Raw genomic sequence first — 16,955 nt, forward strand, 5'->3', positions numbered from 1 at the left:
ATTTCTTTCTTTTGTATGTTGTAGGTGAATTGGAGACTAACTTCATTCTGATTCAAAATTGCTATGTACTCTATGAGCTCTTGCTTTGGACCCTTCCATAGCAGGAAGAGGTTGTCGATAAATCGCAACCATAATACAACAACGGTCGTGTATTGTTCATTTTCTTCTCTCCAAGCTATGTGTTCCTCCCACCAACCCATGGTGAGATTAGCATAGCTTGGAGAGAAGGAAACGCCCATAGCACATCCACATTTTTGAGAGTACAAATGCTTGTTGAAAAGAAATTTTTTATTTGTCAAACAAAGTTTCATCATGTCCAATAACATATTGGTATGCTGTAGTTCACCTATGGGGCGTTGTTTCAAAAAGTATGTTATGGCTTTTAATCCTACGTCATGATTGATGGACGAGTATAGGGATACAATGTCGATTGTAGCTAGTAGGTATTCATATTGCCACTCAGTTTCCATTATAATTCTCAGAAAATCTCCAGTGTCTTTAATAGCCACAGCTGGAAATTATCGTACGGACAGGTGGTTTGTGCAGAGTCGTATGGATTTTTGGCAAGAAGTATATCGTTGGTGTTATTGGATGGGATATGGTTAAGAAGTTTTTCTCATCTTGACTCAATAATCCTTTGTCATGCCATTCAGATATTCACTTGTGTGCATCTCTTGTCATTTCAGCAATAGGGTTGGTTCTTAGCAAAGTATAGTTGGTTTCATCACTTAGCTGTCGGTATGCCTCTTCCACATAGTCATTTTTATTTTGAATGACAATGTTACCGCCTTTATCAGCTGGTTTTATTTCTATTGCGTTGTTGTTCTTGAGAGCTAACAATGCTTGGCGTTCTTTGATTGACAAGTTTTCTTCTTTAATTGTTTTTGTGTTTTGCATGACTTCTAGTTCTGCCACAACTAGGTTGTGAAAGGTATCAATCCGGTTTCCGGAATGTAATGCTGGACAGAACTTAGATTTGTTTTTAAACTTAGTTCATGGATGTATATATGTAGGTATCCCCATTTCTGTCAGAATTCTGTGTCTGTATTTTCTGTCTCCTCTAATTGATAAATCAGTTCATAGGCAGTTCTGAGACTAGTTTCAGCGATGATGTAGTCTTCTTGGCCTGCTGCTTGATTGGAGACTTCACCTGTTGTGCCAGGCATGGGCCTTGGTGATAGTTTTAAAAAAAAACGTTTTTAGTTTTAGTTTGCGGATGTATTTGTACATGTCTATCCTGGTCTCTACTTTATCTTGATGTTTTTTCAGGACAGAAACTTAATCCTTTATTCAATAGAGTCCGTTCAGTTTGTGATAGATTATAATGGGATAGATTGATTATCAGATTGGAATCAGTTTTTTTCTTCACAATTGTTTTCACTTTCTCATTACTGTTCTGTCTCGAAGCTGATATCTTTGTTTTTCTGATTCTTCTTGTTTTTTGTCTGGATGTCGGTTCCCAGCTTGTCCTCTTCTTCAACACCTTCTGTGTGTCTTTCCACGTCCTCTTCCTTTTGTTTTTGGATTCTGTTGATTCTGTTGGTTCAAAACGCGTAGGTTATAGGAGGAAACAGGTCAAAATAAACTGAAACAACATCTTCAAGAAGAGTGCAGTGTCTTTTGTTAAAAGAAAATTGCAGTTGCAATATATAAATATATATATATATATGTATATATATATATATATATAAATACATATATATATTCATAAAAAACGGCGTTCCTCACGAGCGCTCAGGCAAAGGACGTACAGACAACAATCCACTCGTCAGTCCAAATTGTTGGTTTATTACTTCATAAACCTACGTGACGCGTTTCGCACTCCACGGAGTGCTTGGTCACACAAGTTGCACCAGTAACCATACATCTTTTATGTTTAAATTTTTTGCATTACTGTGGACATGAACATGTCACCATTTTGTAATGGTGTATCATACATAATTATACCATGGTAATCATTTTTAAATCAATGTGGTCAAATCATGAAACATAATTGCATGACCGTTCTTATAAACAGTAATCTTGCAATGTCCAAAATGTATATATGCAAACCATTCTGGTAAATTCCTAAGTCATAATTGTAAGACCGTTCTTATAACTAGTAATTATTACGTCAAGTAGATTCTGTGTATAATGTACATAGATGTTGTCATAGCCCAGAAGCAGGTATCCAATATGTGAATACCGCGAGGGTAGCTGGTTCCGAGGGGGCTAGGGGAGGTGACGACTGTAGCGTATGTCTACACTCCACCCCGGGGAGACGTCAACCCCGTCACAGGTAGTCAAGGTAACCCGTGTCAGGTAAACAATACAACCCCGATGGGAGATAATCTATCCTATTTTCATGGAAGATTAAGGAACTGATACACGGTAGGGTCGCCGTGTAGAGCGAGGGTTGACAGGTGCGGTTGACAGGTGCGAAATCATGAGCTTTACTCCTCCTGTTAGTGAGGAACAGCTAAAGTACATGCCGGCGGTACAGGTCTGCTAGTAGACAGGGTTCATAACATGTCACGTATCCAGTCCTAGTTAGTGGACTGAGGCTCAAGACCTGACAATAGAACAAGACCATGTCTATATATATATAAAATTTTGTATTTTATCATTTCCGCTTCCTGCACTAGTCGAGCGGTATTTGAAATGATATTTGTTGCACATGTCACTTTAAGCGCAATGACGTACTCATTATTTTGAATATTTAAGACCCTTGTTTGTTTCAACTAACGTCATGTGATCAAGCCTCGTTTGGGAGGTGAAACGCGTTATGGCGGATGGCTGGTGTGATTAAATAAATAAATCACCGAAAAATTGGCACGAAATCTGGGCTCACTCTCGTTATTCTGGAAATCTGTGGAAGAATGGCGTTTTCATAATCTAAAAGTACCAAGGAGCGTTCGTGGTACGCGTGAAAGCCCCTCTCCGAACCTTGGGCGTGGAGCAGCAGGAAGCTGGAATCCCGTGACCCGGAATTGGAATCTCTACTCCGGTAGGAGGAAGCTGCCCGAGCCCCTGCGAGCGAGCACACGTACCTATCCCGGCGAAAGGAGTTGCAGTGGACCTGGCAAAGCGCGGGGGGAACTGACGATAGCCGAGCCCAGGTAGGACAGCTGTTGCAATTCGCAGTGGAGAGTGTGCAAAGCGGCAAGCGCTAAAGAACTGTCAAACAGCGTTTTGTCCGTTTGTTTTCTTCGGTGTGTTATCACTCATACACCACAACTAGCCAATATGTCTGCCAACGTGTTGAAACGCAGGGAGGAGGATGCGGGCCACATGTTTGTGGAAAACCCAGAGAGTTAAGTAACATCTACCATTGGGGGTGCTGTAGGAGGTGCCGATAGCCCCAACATCAAGGAAATATTTCGTAAATTGGAACGACTAATGAAACGAGAACAGTCTAAGTGGTGGGAGCATACTTCCCTTTCTAAATTTCTCGATGTCAAGCGCGTCCCGCGGGGTTTGAGAAGCACTCTAGCCCCGAGCTATGAGAACCCGGACCCGGCGATGTTAGCCGAATGGGCGGACACAAACTTGGAATATTCCGCACGTCTAATGGCAATACTGGCAAAATACGCTGACAGCGATAGAAAGAAATTGCAGTTGGAAATTGAAGCAGTTGAGGCTGAGCTAACAGCAATGGAGGTAACGGAACAAATCACGAAATTACGACAGGAGATGATGATAAGGCTTGCGAAGGAAGAAGAAATAATTAAAAAAAGAAAAGCCTTCAAGTTTGAGAGGGACAGGCTGGACTACCTTCATGGCCAAATTTTCACCTTTGCTCGCCGTTCTGACACCATAAAAGCACAAGTGGGTAAAAACAACCCAAAGACAAGGCAAGAAGCAACAGCATCAGCCTCATCCACAGATTTAAGTTCAGCGGCAGAAAGTGATTCTGATAACGAGCAAAGGAGGAGAAAAAACTTAAAAGAGGGGTTTACCAAATTATCACCGGCACAAGAGGTAAATTGCCTCTGCGAGAGCCGGCGAGACACTTTGAGATCCAAATCGAAGGTAAACCCCCAACAAAGCGCCAGAGGGCCAACTTCAAACGCCTCCAACGCCGGAAATGCAACGAGAGGAAATTCGGCCGGAGGAAAGAGGGGCAATCGGGGAAAGGGGGGCAATTGGAACAGATTTCAAGCCCAACCATCGACTTCGGCACAATTGTAAATCTAACAGACATTATCCTGAGCGACAAGGAGAAACAAATCCTAAGCTTGGGTTTGTCTTATTGCCCCCCCAGCAACATGAATTATGCTAACCTTAGAATGGATACCTTCCGCTTCATTAGAAAATTAAAACTGTGCAAGTATCATCGTACGCATCCGTACAAAGAACGCAATACCCTGGTGGCAGCCAGCCCCACACTATGCCCAGTCGGAGCGGATACAACATTCAATGAGTTATGGAGTTTGCAACAGGAGGGGCTCCCTAACACGCAATCTCAGCAAACAAACAGGGATATGATTAGCATTCTAACATCTACGCCGTTCAAAAAGAAATCTACATTTTTTCCAATTATGACCCATGACAACATAGATCTTTACCAAGACTTTATCATCAAAGATTTGAAAAAGCTGTACACAGCCACAAACAAAAAACACGCTGTTCTGAGCAGACAAAATCAACGCTATAACAGCCTAATAAAGAAACTCAAGGCCGACAAGAACATCATTGTGAAACAGGCGGACAAGGGGGGAAATGTCGTCTTATGGCATCGAGACGACTATGTAAAGGAAGCAGAATCACAGCTCGGGTATCTGGACTGCTACAAAAAGAGTAACCTAATTGTAATCAAAACCGCCTGGTCGGAGTTGAATTCTAAACTTGTGGCTTGGAAAAGTGCAGGCTTAATCTCCAACGACGAATTTAAATTCTTGAAAAAAGATTGTCCTGTGATACCAACATTATATTTATTGCCAAAGGTCCACAAAAACATATCTTCACCACCAGGTAGACCTATATTGTCGGCAATAAACAGCGCAACTGAAAATATTTCCAAGTACATAGACTTTTTTCTAAAGGAATGGGTAGTAACATTACCATCTTATGTAAAAGATACCACAGACTTCATTTGCAAGCTTAATAACCTGGCATGGAATGATGACTATATCTTAATGACTTTGGATGTCACTGCCCTATACACCTCCATAAGACATCGGGATGGGATGAAGGCAGTGGAATATTACCTGTCAAAACGATCGGATTTATGTTCTAATCACAATCGTATGATTTTGGACATGTTAAGACTCTGTCTAGAACAGAACTTCTTCCTTTTTAATGGGCAGGTATACCAACAATTGAGGGGGGTCGCCATGGGGGCCTGCTTCTCCCCAAGCTTTGCATGCCTACATATGGGGCTGTGGGAGGAGCGGGTCCTTATGGGCGTATATGGTGACATCATGAGCTCACATGTTGTATTGTATTTAAGATACATTGACAACCTCTTTCTTGTTTGGAAAGGTGGGAAATCTGAGGCAGAGCAATTTGTGGAACAATTAAATGTCAACTCATATAATCTACAATTCACCTCTCATATAGATGAAACCTCTGTAAACTTTTTAGACGTCCAAATTTACATCGAAAATCATCAGCTAGAAACCAGGCTATATAGGAAAGACACAGCAGGCAATACAGTGCTCCATGCCGCCAGTCAGCATCCTCGCCACTTAATCAATAGCATCCCCTACGGGGAGATGCTAAGAATGAGAAGGATCTGTAGCACGGAGGCTGACTTTAAAATAGCACAACTAGAATGCAAGGAACGCTTTTTGGAAAGGGGCTACAAAGAAAACATTCTTGAGGCAGCTATAAGAAAGACTAACTCTATCACTAGAGAGATAGCTCTAATACCTAAGAGCAAAGAACCCACAGACAATTCAAACAGCCTGCATGTTAACTCTAGAGTTATAGTTCCTTTCTGCCGGCAGCATTCCGAGATTAAAAAGATTTTTCTAAGAAATTGGAATTTGATAAGGGGAGATCCCATAATTGGTAGTGATGTTTCATTAAGACCTGAGATCACTTTCCGCAAATCCCCATCAATGGAAAATGCACTGGTGAGCAGTACTCTAGAAACCAAGGTATCTGGGACATGGGAAGCCCTGAGTACAGGCTTCAGAAAATGTGCTTTCTGCAAAGCTTGCAAAGTCGGAGTAAATAAAACCCACTACACAAGCCCCTTTAGAGAACATCCGATCCCCATCACGAAAAGACTGACGTGCAAGATGGAGTTTGTTGTCTATGTCCTGCAATGCCCATGTGGCTTGTGCTACGTGGGCAGTACTCGACCTGTGGCACATAAACGCATTCTCCAGCACATTAGAGCTATAGTCAGCAAGGATCAATCGTACCCGGTGGCACGCCACTTTGAGGTGATGCACAACAGCGACCCCAGTGGTCTGCAGTATTACCTAGTGGATATGGCCATGCCTCTCAAACGGGGGGGGTGACAGAGAGGGCAAACTTCGTTTCCTCGAGACAAGATACATTCTAGAAATGAATAGCAAAAATCCGACTGGACTGAATGATCGAGAGGATTTATACACCTGTCTCAAGGACTCGTAAGCCCCAATGTCCATCATTAAAATTGTACATATGCAACCGCAATTTAGGCGATTTCCTTCTTTCTTTGCAAGTTTCAGAGCTATGGGTCCGCACTCAGTTACTCTCAATTGGAGGATGTTTTTCACTTAATTTCAGTAACTGTATGGGATATCTCTCATTACACACTAAACATTATCAACCATTAAGTGGAATTAAGCTCTTCGGTTCCCTATAACTTCCTCCTCTTTTTCTGTGAAACATTAATTTTCTTTCTTTATAACATTAGGTAATTATTAGGCAACACGGGCACTTTATAGTTTTTTTAATTTCTAATTCACAGCTGCCTGCGAGGGTCTTGCACTTTTAACAAAAAACATATTTTTTGTGCTTATCTTGACATTTTGTTAATTACAACGGTACTGGGTTTCTTGTGTTTTCACTCTTATCCAACATCAATTATGACACTTTAATGATTCATAAGTCTAAGTCAAACATGAATGCACATGCATTCAGTGTTTCTTAAATGAAATATATATATGACTGGACCTAATATGTACATATGTAAATATTGATTCAATGTATATGGATAGATGGATTGGAAAAATACATATATTTTTATAGTGCATCATTTTTGTATATAAATTGTATATATGTAATATAGGATTTATATATATATATATATATATATATATATATATATATATATATATATATATATATATATATATATATATATATTTGATAGCTCTTTTGTAAAGTGGACATAATGAATAATTTTGGATTTGGAGTGTTTCGATTGGTGAATTTATTCATGTAGAACTGTTATGAACTGCACCTCATACCGTTGGGAAATCAATGTATTGGAATTGAATACGTTGGGCACTTGCCCTCAATTTTGTATTTTATCATTTCCGCTTCCTGCACTAGTCGAGCGGTATTTGAAATGATATTTGTTGCACATGTCACTTTAAGCGCAATGACGTACTCATTATTTTGAATATTTAAGACCCTTGTTTGTTTCAACTAACGTCATGTGATCAAGCCTCGTTTGGGAGGTGAAACGCGTTATGGCGGATGGCTGGTGTGATTAAATAAATAAATCACCGAAAAATTGGCACGAAATCTGGGCTCACTCTCGTTATTCTGGAAATCTGTGGAAGAATGGCGTTTTCATAATATATATATATATATATATATATATATATATGTACCCACCAGGGGTGTCGCAAACCAAGAGCGGTTCCCAGCTACAAAACTTGTACAACATTACTATCTCCTTGAACGTAGAAGACACTTTTAGGACTGTGGAAATTATTTCATTTAATGAGATAAAGCAAAACAGCTCCCTGTGTGTGTCCCTTTCCCATTTTTTCCCCCAGAATTTTTTCCCTAATATCATTTTTGCTTTTATATTTTTTACAAGGAACAAGTGTGATCTAGTTTTGGGACAAGTTGGTTTAGGAAGATTAAGTATGTGAAGGGTTTGTGAGAGATATGTAGGGCAGTTCTGTGATTACGTCAAACACCATAGTTAGTGGTTTGCATGACAAGGTCTTAGGTGTATTTAATAACCAACCCACAGAGTGTTATTTGGAGGTGGAGGGTATGTATCTATGCAGGTTGAAGAGTTTAAAATTGGGATCTGGAGGTTAGAAGAGTGAGAGTATTGTCACCTTAGAGTTGGTAGGTGAAGCCAAATGAGGTGATACCATCATCAATAAAGTGAAGTAATACTTTTGGTAATATTTCAGCGTATGTTACAGATTACTTACAATTTGAGCCTTCTTATTAATCAATCACAAACTACCCTAACAGTAAAAAAAGGCAATCTTTTATTTATGAAGAATCTTTTATGCTTGTTTTGCTGTTGTTCCTCATAATATAGTTGTTAAATGTGGCCCATCTTGGTGAGAACATGTTTTGAGTTCTCTTGCAAAAGACACAAACACAGAACTAACTTGGTTTCTACAATACTTAGCAATCACAACTCTGGGTGGAGAACATGGGTTAGGTAGTCTGTGCTGCAACTATATCAAGGAAACCCCTATATTCTCCATACAAGGCAATTACCTATAAGAAGCTTTGAAACAAAGAACATTAGAATAGAAATGTCTTACTGAAAATAGAGACTTCTCTCGCTCGTCTTTACAAGGCACCCTGTTGTGCACGGTTTTGAAAGATTTACAGGAGATCCAATTCTGTGACTCAAGGCCAAGATGAAGTTACCATGGCTACATTTGCTAAAGATTATAGGGACACCTGTGCAATGCAATGCAATTCAACTCTCTCTCTCTTGCTTTCTCACCTCTCTTTCTTCCTCACTCAATAATCACACTCCAAACTGACAGTACTAGAAGACAGCTGGAGTCACGGGAGCCTAAAATATTATTGGTGGGGCACAAATGCTCACCTGGGACACACCTTTCACTAGGGTACCAGGCTCAAGGAACAAAGTGCCTTTGCTATGGCACGGAGGCCTGGAAAATATCTGGGCTTTCATCTGAGTTCAGCGCCAAGGATGGTCCTCCTGGAGTCTACAGCACATGCTCCACATCCCAGCAAGGGAAGGAAGCACTCCGCCAAACCCAGTAACCCTTCTTCAACAAGCCACTGCTTTTAATCCCTTCATCGTTATCTGTTTTCTAGTTACACATTACTTTTCCTCTCCTCTCTGCTCTTTCTGTTCCTAACAGAGGTGGCTTTTTCCAAAACTTCCTGGTGAGATAAATGATATTCCAGGAAGCGGTGTCAGGAATGACACTGCAGGAAATAGTGTTCCATGAAGTGATATCACGTGATATGCAGCGTTCACCCAGCGATTTTCATTAGGTAGAGGGTTAGCAAAGTAAGTAAGAATACTTTGATTTTGGTAATTTAGAGCCCGTGCTGGAGTATGTGGTGATACAAGGAGGCAGGTAGTGACTAGTAATCTTCACTATGTGCCTCTGCCGACATGGGAGCATATGCAATACCAGAACCTCTTAGTCATGCTATCGCCAGACTTAAATATTGTGGGGCATATTAGCAACAAATAGCGATATTTATCGCTAAAAGAGCTTAGCAACATTTTTTTAATCATTGCTCATCGCCGAGTTTTATCGCAGAGATAACATGCTATTAGCAACGTTTACCTTAAATGCGATAAAATATCCGTCGATAGCGGCTCAATGCGTGAATAGCGGTGGAAATCCAGTGATATTCAGGCATTATCGCCAATAGGGTCTTAACCTGAATATCCACCTCCCATTGGATATACAGGTTAAGAAATGGTCTGAGCAGGTGTTAGGTTTTGGCGATATTCGCGCTTAGCTCAAATTTTTTTATCACTTCCCATGTGTTGATAATAGGCGATAGCGATGTTAGCGACTCCTTTTAGTCGCTAACAGGTTGGGTACGCCCACTTTGTATGTCATTAGCGATAAATATCGCTGACATGCAAAGCGGGCCCCAAACCGGTCACTATCGCTTACAAGCTGGCTTGCTACTAGGGCGATAAAATTATCGCCGCTTTAGCGGGTAAGAGTCCCGCTAAAGCGGCGATAATGCCCTTGATAATATGCCCCTCTGTTCTAAATATCTTTTACAAAAATAATGGCCCGTTATCGTTAATAAAAATTCTACACACAATGGCTGATATTTTTTTAAACCAATACTGAAGTATTTGTAGTTATGTTGTTGTTTCTGAATAAAACGCACATGGAGCATCAAGGCTCTGCCAGGTTTATTATCATAATATAATACCATTAATCTGATACCATAAATATAATACCATCAATCTGATCTCACAGTACTCACTCAAATAGTAAGGATTATGATGAGGAAGAAGTACCAAGGACCAAACACCAGAAAATCACACACAATATTATTCCAAGTCAAATTCTTCATTGGCGCAATCCATCCTGGAATTGTTCTATGAATGGTACTGCTTGCTTTTAGCTGAAGGGTGCTGAGGGGTTGGTGCTTTTAAAGCAGTGGAGGTAGAAGCAAACCCAAATTATATGGTCAAAAATGTTATAAGATTAATGGAAGGCAAACTCCATGTTCCTGCCTTAAAGGGGTAGACTGCACCACAAAGAGTAAATGATTCTGGCAAGAAAAAACGGACTTGAGGTAATGAAGAAAACTGGTAAGTAATCCTGGTAATCTCAGTGACAATCCAGAGATAATGAAATATTAACAGATTCTGGTGCATTACCCACTTGACTTCTGGATTATGAGATTCCCATTTCATGGGTAATCGTTGTATGTAAATCTCAGTCGATGTCTGTGCAAAAAGTATGAAGGAACGCAGGAAGTCAGGGTCTGTTGCAGTCGAAAGGTAGAAAATCCCCTGGACAGAAAAGATGAAAGTGATGTACTCTCGAACATGTCTCTTTCTGTCTCCCTCTCTTAGCGTTACAGTCTCAACTAAACAGAATCCACCACGGAATGGCATCTTTCTTGGTCTTTGTGGGTTTGAAAGGATCGAGAGAGGAACTGGGACTTAAGTCAACCAATTGTTGGATCTACAAGCACAATGATCTGGACGGCATGTAAGTGAGGGTGTTCAAATCAAAGGGTTGGAATTTATGTGAGCAACCCATGACTGAATTGGCTAACATCTGCCTAGATAGTACAACACTTGCATCTGCAATGTGTCTATCTAACCCTGTCCAAGTCGATGATTGCACCAATATGGCCAGTAGGTCCACCCAATGAAGCTATACATCACTAAGGTCTCTTTTACTGATTAGTTTCAGTTTACACACGGAGAGCCCGATTCACAGAACTAACTTAAGACAAAATCCTAAACTTACTACCATTTTGGTATTCACAAAAGGCACTTACTCATTTTGGTATTCACAGAAGGCACCTACTCATTTCGGTATTCACATAAGTTAGGACTCCTAACGTTAGGACTCCTAAATGCCTTCTGTGAATACTGAAAGTCTTAAAGTTATGATTTTTCTCAGTTTAGGAGTAGTACAGTTAGAACTCCTAACTTTAGGACTCTTAAATACCTTCTGTGAATACCTAAAGTCTTAAAGTTAGGATTTTTCTCAGTTTAGGAGTAGTAAAGTCAGGACTCCTAACTTTAGGACTCCTAAATGCCTTCTCAGTTTAGGAGTAGTAAAGTTAGGACTCCTAACTTTAGGACTCCTAAATGCCTTCTGTGAATACCGAAAGTCTTAGAGTTAGGATTTTTCTCAGTTTAAGAGTAGTAAAGTTAGGACTCCTAACTTTACTACTCCTAAACTGAGAAAAACCCTAACTTTAAGAACTTCGGTATTCACAGAAGGCATTTATGACTCCTAAAGTTAGGAGTCCTAACTTTATTACTCCTAAACTGAGAAAAATCCTAACTTTAAGACTTTCAGTATTCACAGAAGGCATTTAGGAGTCCTAAAGTTAGGACTCCTAACTTCTGTGAATACCGAAATGAGTAAGTGCCTTCTGTGAATACCAAAATAAGTAAGTACCTTCTGTGAATACCAAAATGGTAGTAAGTTTAGGATTTTGTCTTAAGTTAGTTCTGTGAATCGGCCCCAGAGTTATTGTTTGGACTCAGGACTTTTGTGTCTGACCTAATATCCAAGTAACTGGACCGCATGACCTGCATGAGCAGATCTGGAAATTAATTGGACTGTGGATGTGGTTGCAGGATTGTTCCACTTCAGCTTTCCTTTTAATGTGTGTTGCTTCAGTTGGCAGAGCCAAGATGGAAAAATAATTGATCATGGTTTATAACTAATTAAAACTTCCCTTAATTGGTTTAACGTTCAATATCATAATTCATACCTTTGGAAACTCAAGTGTACGATCAGATAGGGGTCACACTGCACATTTAGGTGGGTTCCTGCTACCCCGGAATCTTGGTTCTGTATTTGAACAACATAGCTCACAGAAGCAGCCATGAGACAATATTTAGCACTCAATACAATTTCCAAGTATGTGCTGGATAAGGCTTACCCCAGATGCTGTAGATTTTGAAGCTGAAGGTCAGTAAAGAACACCACGGCATTAGACATAAAAATATCGGTAAGAGCATATCATGAAGATAATTCATGTATGTGGTATTTCTATAGCGTGAACCTGGCCAAAAGGAAGCACAGCGCTGGACAAAGTTAAAGAAAAGCACAAAGTCAACAAGTGTTAGGAGAGGTAGCTGGTTTGTGGATGGTTAATGCATTGTGATGTAGTATTCTTTAACAGGGTATGTCTTCAACTCTTGCCTAAATTGGAGCAGCATTGAGATGGTCCTGTTTCATACAGGGATGTTGTTCCAGATCCTGGGTGCATAGATGAAAAAGATCTGCTACTTTGTTGTTTGTACACTTCTTAGTCTGCAGTTTGATAGCATCCTGACTCTGGGTGTGCCGAGAACCACCAGTGATGATGAGCTTGTCTGCAAGATACGCTGGAGTGCTGGTTGCCATGGTTTTGCAAGTCCGGCAGCTGGTTTTAAAGAAGGTGCAGGCCGGCATGGGAAGAGGATAGAGTTCTATAAGAATGGGGGTGTGGCCTTGGAGAAGGCTGTGGACATTATCCAAGTGCAATACAAGAGGGCTTAAACAGCAGTTCTCAAGTCGTTTTCTGGAAGAAACAGTTTCACTTTCATTTGAAGAGAGAGCTGGTACCTGGTGTCTTTGTTTTTGCCAATGTGTAACTTAAGGGTGACGCTGGTGATCTGGGTGAATCCAAGTGAATTCAGTATTTGGTGAAAGTTGTGGTTTGAAACCGTCAAGGTTCATGTTATTGAGCCAGGTTTGTACTGTTTCTTGTTTGTTTTTGTGATGGAGATGAAATGACTGGCACTGGTCGATCTACGAATTAAGGGCCACTGGGTCATCTGAAATCCTCAGTATGACCACATAGAACGTTGGAGTGCCAAGGTGGCACAACACATATTGCTACGTTCAAGGGTGACAATGGAGGGATTGGTGCCAGAAAGTTGAATTAGGGCACCTAAAGTTGTTATGACAAAGTTAGGTGCTTGGCAGATGGATAAATGAGGGTCAGCAGTTGAGGAGAACACCCTAGGAGGTGTGCCGTCACGTACACATAAAAGGGGCTAGCTGAGGTACATGGAGAAGTGATCTATTTGAATTTGGGCCAAGGATGGTCGACTAATTGACTGGTTAGTGCTCACAAAAGAAAATAGTCTGTGAGTATAGCTTTTGTCCGAGGAAATGGTAAGATGTGGGCAGCAAGTCAAGATATCACATCAGAGAGATGAGGACCAACAGAATGAGGTGTGAACCCCTGGGAATGGGTAACCAGGGATCAACAGGTGAGGGTGAATCCCTTGGGGACCATAGGTTCAGATCTTGATAAATCATCTTACAACAGTATGTGATTGGCCTTTCAGGTATGGCAAGATTCTGTTTTGTCTCTGTATCACTAACGAAGTGCTCATTCACCACGAAAGCAGCATCTTGAAACTGAAGTAACTAGACATTAATTGAGATGAGACCTGTTTTGATCTATGGACCAGAAGAGTGAGTTGGAGGATGCAAAGTTTGATGAGATTAGAACCTGCAATGTGGAATAAAATCTGGCAGGTTCATTTAAGGTTCAAGAGGCTGGTTAGAAAATCAATAGCAGATTGGGGTCAGTAGTAGTTGAATTTGAATAGTGCTCCAGGCATTACCTGCATCAGAAAGCTCTTTCTTTGTTCCCATGCAGGAGAATCAGATATGCAGCTCTGAACAAAGAGGAGGTACCTGGCAATATCCCTATGATGTTAATCACCTTTCCATCGGCCAATGACCCAGGCTACCAGCAGAGACACCCAGGTATGCCACCCTATCAATCGGTTTCTTGCCTGAACCAATATGATACCCCAATATGAGACTACTAGCTACCTCAAAAAAACTCAGCAATGCTTTTTCCGCTCACTCACACACCAAATAATATATATCTCAAGATGCATCACCACCCACTTCACTTGCTGAATAAAAAAAAGGAAGAGTCCTGATCTCTGATCCCAGGTCCTCCTAGGGATCCTCTATAAAACTGTATAAAGGTAAAAGTATGTACTTGACCTCTCTTCCGTTGCCCTCTACAACAGAGAGATATATCCCCACACATAAATGTCTACCTCCACCCTAATCCGCTCCCCAAAGGATTTTCTACCACACTTGTCTGCAGCCACTGAGAAAATTGCAAAGTTTTACAACACTTTAGTCTTCTGGATCCCACCACATGATTCCATCTGCAATCATAACTAGACTAGACCGGAGTGAAATTAAATTTACATTGCCTTAATTTGTGTAATGTCAGGAATTTCGTGTTATGCTTCTTTCACAAATTTCCCAAAAATGACTCCATTATGCTACATTGTGTAATTCTGCCATATCCTCTACAAAAATATATTGTGGAAACGTAGGAACAATACAAACACAAGCAGCGGTTGTGGGTGGTGTGTTTTGGTGCTAATTTGTTTGAACAGTGCCCGTCTTTGCTGTGAAATTGACAAAGGGATACATTTCACACTAGAATGTAGTGCAAAAGCCATATTTGCATTTCACATAATTAAAAATCATTTCACGTCATTTTCTTGAACTTTCATGGAATTATGCTTAAGCAAATTATCCGAATTTCACACACCCTTTATCATACCCTTCACACTCTCCAAATATCAATGTAGAGCCTGATTTAGAAATTGATGGACATGGTGCTCCGTTACAAACACGACGGAATGCCCTGCCCCGGCAAGCCCTCTGTCTGCCTGCCTCATTTAGGGGCAGATGTTTCAAAATACCTATTTGCAATTCTCAAATAGCGATTTTTTGAGAATCGCTATTTGATAATTACAAAATGGTATGTATCTAAAAAATCGCTATTTTTTTAGCCATTTCTTATTATTACTTAATTGCGAATAGCAAATTGCAAATTTGCAATTAAGGAATAATTTCCCATTCATTTCTATGGGTCAGGAGGCCCTTAGGAATGAATGGGAAGTTATTCTCAATTTGCGATTCACAATTTGAGAATCGCAAATTGAGAATAATTTCAAGGGTGCGAGGGTGTCATAAGGACACCCTGCTGCACCCCTGAAATTCACATGTGTGCACATATGTCGCACATACATGCCCTATGGGCATGTACGTGCACCACATGGCACCTTCACAAATGCAAAAAAGTGCATTTGTGTAAGAATTCGCAAATTACCACCAACTTGAAGTTGGTGGTATTTTGCGATTTCTTAAGGAAAAATTGCTAAATTGAAATGCTTGATGCATAGCATTTGAGGTATCGCAATTTGCGATTCCTTAAATGTTTACGCAAAATTAAGGAATCGCAAATTTTGCGATTCCTTAATTTTGCTATACATTTTTCTTCATACATTCCACTTCGCGAATTTTTAGTCGCAAACGCTGCTTTTTTGCGAATTGCAGCGTTTGCGATTAAAATTTTCCTTGAAACATCTGCCCCTGCGAGACGAGTGGACCTTTACTATTTTCTCAACAGAGACCCCAAAGGCTCCATTCATGGAATACCTTTAACTACGGACAGATGGGGTCGGGGCTTCGGGTGGAAGGAGATTGCACCGTTCACCCTGTTTAGGGTGGACGGTATAATGCCTTTTTTGCGTATCCATCACCACAAGTAAAAACCTGAATGTGAGAGATAGGAAAAAAATAATAATGACCTGTTTTTTAAAAACAAATTCCTTCTTTGGGAGTTTGTTTTTGAAAAAACAAAAAGCTGTTGAAAAGTTTGATAGCGTGCCTTCATAACTGATGATACAGTTTGTAAAACCTTTCCTATATTGATAGGAACCGCCATGACACCTGTCAGTGTAGAGAGTTGTCCTCGGGATTGGCAGACAACTCTAAATTTGGCGGGCAGAAGTTTTTCCGGATGTCAATTGTATCTTATTATTTCTTATTCGGAATTTGTTAAGCGCACGGTCACCCAGAGGTTTCATGGCGCTGAGAGACAGAAGGTAACTGATGAGGCAGAGGTGACAATGCTCTAACCGTGCGCTTGTTTGAATAGCCAGGTCTTCAAGGCTCTCCTGAATTCTACTAGCTTAGTGCAGTTCCGAATAGACAGGGGAAAGGAGTTCCAGATTTTGGGGGCGAGGTAGGCGAAGCGAGATCCACCTAGGCGTTTCTTTTTGTACATGGGTAGCGAGAGAAGGGACAGGTGGGCAGAACGAAGATCCCGGGTCGGTTCGTATTTATTTATGAGATGGTTAACGAACTTGGGGCTTTTGCCGTGAAAGGCTTTGAAGGTTATGCAGCCTACCTTAAAGGTGATCCGTTGGGCTATGGGGAGCCAGTGGAGGGAGGCTAGTAGGGGTTTGGCCGACTTCCTGCGGTTGCTCTTAAATATTAATCTAGCCGCTTGATTTTGAGCAATCTGCATGCGTTTAACGAGGGTGAGAGGAAGGCCCAAGTAGATAGAGTTGGAAAAGTCCA

General features: G+C 40.8%; 1 protein-coding gene across 1 annotated transcript in view; it reads left to right on the top strand.

The window, feature by feature from the left end:
• The window catches only part of LOC147717053 (all-trans-retinol 13,14-reductase-like), a 656,600-nt gene that overhangs the window by 548,474 nt on the left and 91,171 nt on the right, over window positions 1–16,955 (top strand). Inside the window, exons 7-8 of the mRNA XM_086923956.1 lie at window positions 10,940–11,078; window positions 14,212–14,321. Of these exons, the coding sequence (XP_086780082.1) occupies window positions 10,940–11,078; window positions 14,212–14,321 (249 nt within the window). The remainder of the gene's footprint in view (window positions 1–10,939; window positions 11,079–14,211; window positions 14,322–16,955) is intronic.

The sequence above is a fragment of the Lissotriton vulgaris genome, chromosome 5, assembly GCF_964263255.1.
Source record: "Lissotriton vulgaris chromosome 5, aLisVul1.2, whole genome shotgun sequence".
Classification (NCBI taxonomy): Eukaryota; Metazoa; Chordata; class Amphibia; order Caudata; family Salamandridae; genus Lissotriton; species Lissotriton vulgaris.